This window comes from Nestor notabilis, unplaced genomic scaffold, assembly GCF_000696875.1.
Source record: "Nestor notabilis isolate BGI_N333 unplaced genomic scaffold, ASM69687v1 scaffold16933, whole genome shotgun sequence".
Taxonomy (NCBI): Eukaryota; Metazoa; Chordata; class Aves; order Psittaciformes; family Psittacidae; genus Nestor; species Nestor notabilis.
In genome coordinates, this window is record NW_009923488.1 from 10,286 (window position 1) to 14,296 (window position 4,011).

General features: G+C 50.7%; 1 protein-coding gene across 1 annotated transcript in view; it reads left to right on the forward strand.

Moving 5' to 3' along the window:
- Positions 1-4,011, forward strand: part of VCP (valosin containing protein) — a 13,725-nt gene that overhangs the window by 8,689 nt on the left and 1,025 nt on the right. Inside the window, exons 10-13 of the mRNA XM_010012163.1 lie at positions 512-724; positions 1,848-2,156; positions 3,108-3,263; positions 3,544-3,698. Coding sequence (XP_010010465.1) covers positions 512-724; positions 1,848-2,156; positions 3,108-3,263; positions 3,544-3,698 — 833 coding nt within the window. The remainder of the gene's footprint in view (positions 1-511; positions 725-1,847; positions 2,157-3,107; positions 3,264-3,543; positions 3,699-4,011) is intronic.

The following is a 4,011-nucleotide window of genomic DNA, read 5'->3' on the forward strand; positions in this document are numbered from 1 at the left end:
AGAATCTTAATTTTCAGCCTAATTGCTAATGTTGAAATCATCACCTGCCTCTGACCTCGTTGCTGAGGATAAATGCTCACATAATACACCTTGGCTGTCTCTGGAGAGCAGCGTGAATACGTTAGATAATGAGCTGTTCCCTTTTGCTTCTGCAGGGCAGTGTGAAGTTGAGGTTAAGTTGGAAAACTACCTGAACTGGTATTTAGTTCTTGGAGATGAATAGGTTGTTTAAGGCAGCTTTCTAATTTAGCTGTGATGCTTTTCAAACCAGTGTCCATTTTAAAACAACAGCAGGCAAGATCTTGTGTTTCACTCACGAGAAATCTCAGGTAGGATTTCTGGAGGAGGAGAAACAAAACTGACCTAGAGAAAGATGTCCCTGCCTATGGCAAAGGCATTGGACTAGATGACCTTTGAAGGTCCCTTCCCACAAAAACCATTCTGTGGTTCTAAAGTACAGGCCTGTCCTGGCTCATCATGAGAGGTTTTTATTTGTTATGTTCTCCTTCAGTATCCTGTGGAGCATCCAGACAAGTTCCTCAAATTTGGCATGACCCCATCAAAAGGGGTTCTGTTCTATGGGCCACCTGGCTGTGGTAAGACACTGCTGGCCAAAGCCATTGCCAACGAGTGCCAGGCAAACTTCATCTCCATCAAGGGTCCAGAACTGCTCACCATGTGGTTTGGTGAGTCTGAAGCCAACGTGCGTGAGATCTTTGACAAGGTGAGTGCTGCTTCTACTCTCTGTGCCTCGTCTGTGCTGAGGGACCCCCAGAACTTTGTCCTTGCTGTGTCTGTCGTACTGGCCTGGTTCTTGTTTATGCCTTTTGTGTTTTCTCCACTTGCACTGAGAGCAGAAGCTGCTTTCCTGCTGTTAGGGAATTAATCCTCTTCAGCAACATAGCTATTTACACTTGTTCTCTGGCTGCAGTTTGCATCTGTTGTGAGAGGGTAAGAGATGGCCCAGTGCTCTTAGCAGTGAGGCCAGCATTTGGGTGGCACAGATACCCTCCACATCCCTGAGAATTTACTTTAATACCTCATCAGCTGTCACCACCTAAAGATTTGCAAAATATTCTGTGGGTTCTTGTCCTGCAATATACGTGGCTTAGGTATCAGCCCTTTTAGTAAGGGAAGGTGCTTGCAGGACAAAGTAGAAATGAGAGTGAGAGAGAGCTTTACGCTGGGAGGGAACCTCAGAGGCCATCTGGTCATCTAGTCCAGCTGCTTGTCCAGAGCAGGGAGATAACTTGGAAATTTGGTCAGGTTGCTCAGAGCCTTGTGTTCTGAGCATGTGCTAAGGGCGGAGAATCCCTGATGTCCCTGGGCCTGTGTGCTACTGTTTAAGCTCTCAGTGTGAAGAGTTTCCTTAGGTCTAACTGGAATTTTCTTTGCTGCAGTTTGTGCTGGTGGGCCACATCCTTTCACTGCACACCTTGAAGAAAAACATGTTTTTTTTCCTTATAACCACCCATTAGGTAGATGAAGACAATGACTGTATTTCCCCTTTCCACTGGATATAACTCACCTGCTAATACTTGAATGCCTAAATAACCAACTGCAGGGACAGTTTGGTCCAGGCAGATTGGCTCCAGCTTTCCCTCTGGCCATCTTCTGCCTGGTTCACAACACGCCCAGCCTTGGGGAAATGCACCTTGTTGCTCAGGAGAGTCTGAGGGTTTCTGTGGCTGGAGACTGCCCTGGAGCAGCTCCTCCAAGCTCTCCTTGCTGCAGCAGTGCTCTCTTACTCCTCTGAGCTGCTTCAATGGTAGGGTAGGCTCAGTCTGAAATCATCCTTGCTTGGGTCTTACTAACATGGACTAATTGTTCCCTTTTGCTTTTTGCAGGCCCGCCAAGCTGCCCCTTGTGTGCTCTTCTTTGACGAGCTGGACTCCATCGCAAAGGCTCGAGGTGGCAACATTGGCGATGGGGGTGGTGCTGCAGACCGTGTCATCAACCAGATCCTGACAGAGATGGATGGCATGTCCACCAAGAAGAACGTCTTCATCATCGGTGCCACCAACCGGCCGGACATCATTGACCCAGCCATCTTGCGCCCCGGCCGCCTGGATCAGCTCATCTACATCCCCCTGCCCGACGAGAAGTCCCGGGTGGCTATTCTTAAAGCCAACCTGAGGAAATCACCAGTTGCCAAGGTAGGACCTGCACCCTGATCATGTTGGGTTTGCTGTGTGCTGCACATGTCTCTCACAAGCTGGGGGCAGAGCAGAGGGCTGGTGGCCACTCCAGGTGGTGCAGAGCTGGAAAACCTCCAGTCCCTGAAGGATGGAAATGAAGAGGTAGAGGGAGGCTTGAGTTCTGAAGTGTCCGTGTGTACATGGAGCAGGTCTTTGTCACAAAGTGGAGTTCTGCCCACAGTGCAGGAACAGGAAAGCCTGTACAGAAAGACAGAAAAGATTCCTGCAGTCTGAAAGAAATGTAGAACATTTACTGGGGGTGGGAAATGGAAATTGAAGAGGAACCGCTGCAGTTAATGATTGCTGAACTCTGTCATAGGCAAGAGCTGTGTCCCTTTCCTGGGGCGCAGGCAATAATGTAACTGATAATTAATCATAGAAAAGCAAATGTCCAGTGAGACTCAAGTATTTTTATGTGAAGCTTATCTTTCTAGATTCTGTTGGGAAAAAAAGCTTCAAAGGAGATTGCTGTACTACCCCTTCAATTGAGGGGAAGGAGGAGGAGGTCCTTTCATAGAATCACAGAATGGTTTGGGTTGGAAAGGACCTCAAGATCATCTAGTTCCAACCTCCCTACCATGGGCAGAGGCACCTCATACCATTGTGTTGGTCTGTCTGTGCCCCATTTTCATTTCCAGTCCAGCAGTGTTCTGTTTGACTCCTAATTCTGAGACCTAAGCAAATCATAGCCTAAATCCACAAGTGCAGAGGCACTTACAGAGGCTTTTTGAATTCTTGGTGGGTGGGTGCCTGCCTTTGTGTGCAGTTAAGTGTTCCCTAAACCGAGAAACTTAACAGCTGATCTTTCCAGAATTGCCCAGAGTTAAGGCAGCACCTTGATACCATGGGAACCGAAGACACCTCTCTGACTGTAAGGTGTTCAGGAGAGATATCCTGTTTTTTCTCTAGGATGTCGACCTGGATTTCCTCGCTAAGATGACAAATGGCTTTTCGGGGGCCGACCTGACAGAGATTTGCCAGCGTGCCTGCAAACTGGCCATCCGCGAGTCCATCGAGAGCGAGATCAGGCGGGAGCGCGAGAGGCAGACCAACCCTTCTGCCATGGTGAGTGGGGTCCTGAGCTCCCCCTGCTCGCCTGGGTGAGGCGTGAGGGGTTCCTCCCTCATCCCTGTGCACAGAGGGTGGAGCTGGAGCACCTTGTTCTTGTCGTGTGGGAGGTTGAGGCTCTCCTGGGGTGCTTCGTGGTCAGTGTTGCTCTGAAGACTCATGGTCAGAGTCGCTCTCCAGCCCCTACCCTGGCAGATGTTGGGGCCTCCTGGCCCAGAGGGAAGCTGCCCATGGACTTCAGGCATGCAGCTCACTTGGGCCCTCTGTCCTGCTGTAGGAAGTGGAGGAGGACGACCCGGTTCCCGAGATCCGCCGGGATCACTTTGAGGAGGCCATGCGCTTCGCCCGCCGCTCCGTCAGCGACAACGACATCAGGAAATACGAGATGTTTGCACAGACTCTACAGCAGAGCCGTGGCTTTGGCAGCTTCAGGTAACCCTGGCGGAGAGCCCCAGAGCAGAGCAGTGAGGCAGCTTGGTGCTGGGCTCTGGGCAGCAAAACCCTCTTCCACCGCGTTTCCCCGTTCTCCTCAGTGTACCCAGCAGACAGCACAACGTGGCTGTGCTGCAGGTCTGTTGTAGCTGCTCTTCTAGCGCTCCTGAAGCCCATCAACCTTTTTCCAGAGAATCACAGACTGGTTTGGGTTGGAAGGGACCTTAAAGCTCATCCAGTTCCAACCCCCTGCCACAGGCAGGGACACCTTCCACTAGACCAGGTTGCTCCAAGCCCCCTTGGTCAACCTGGC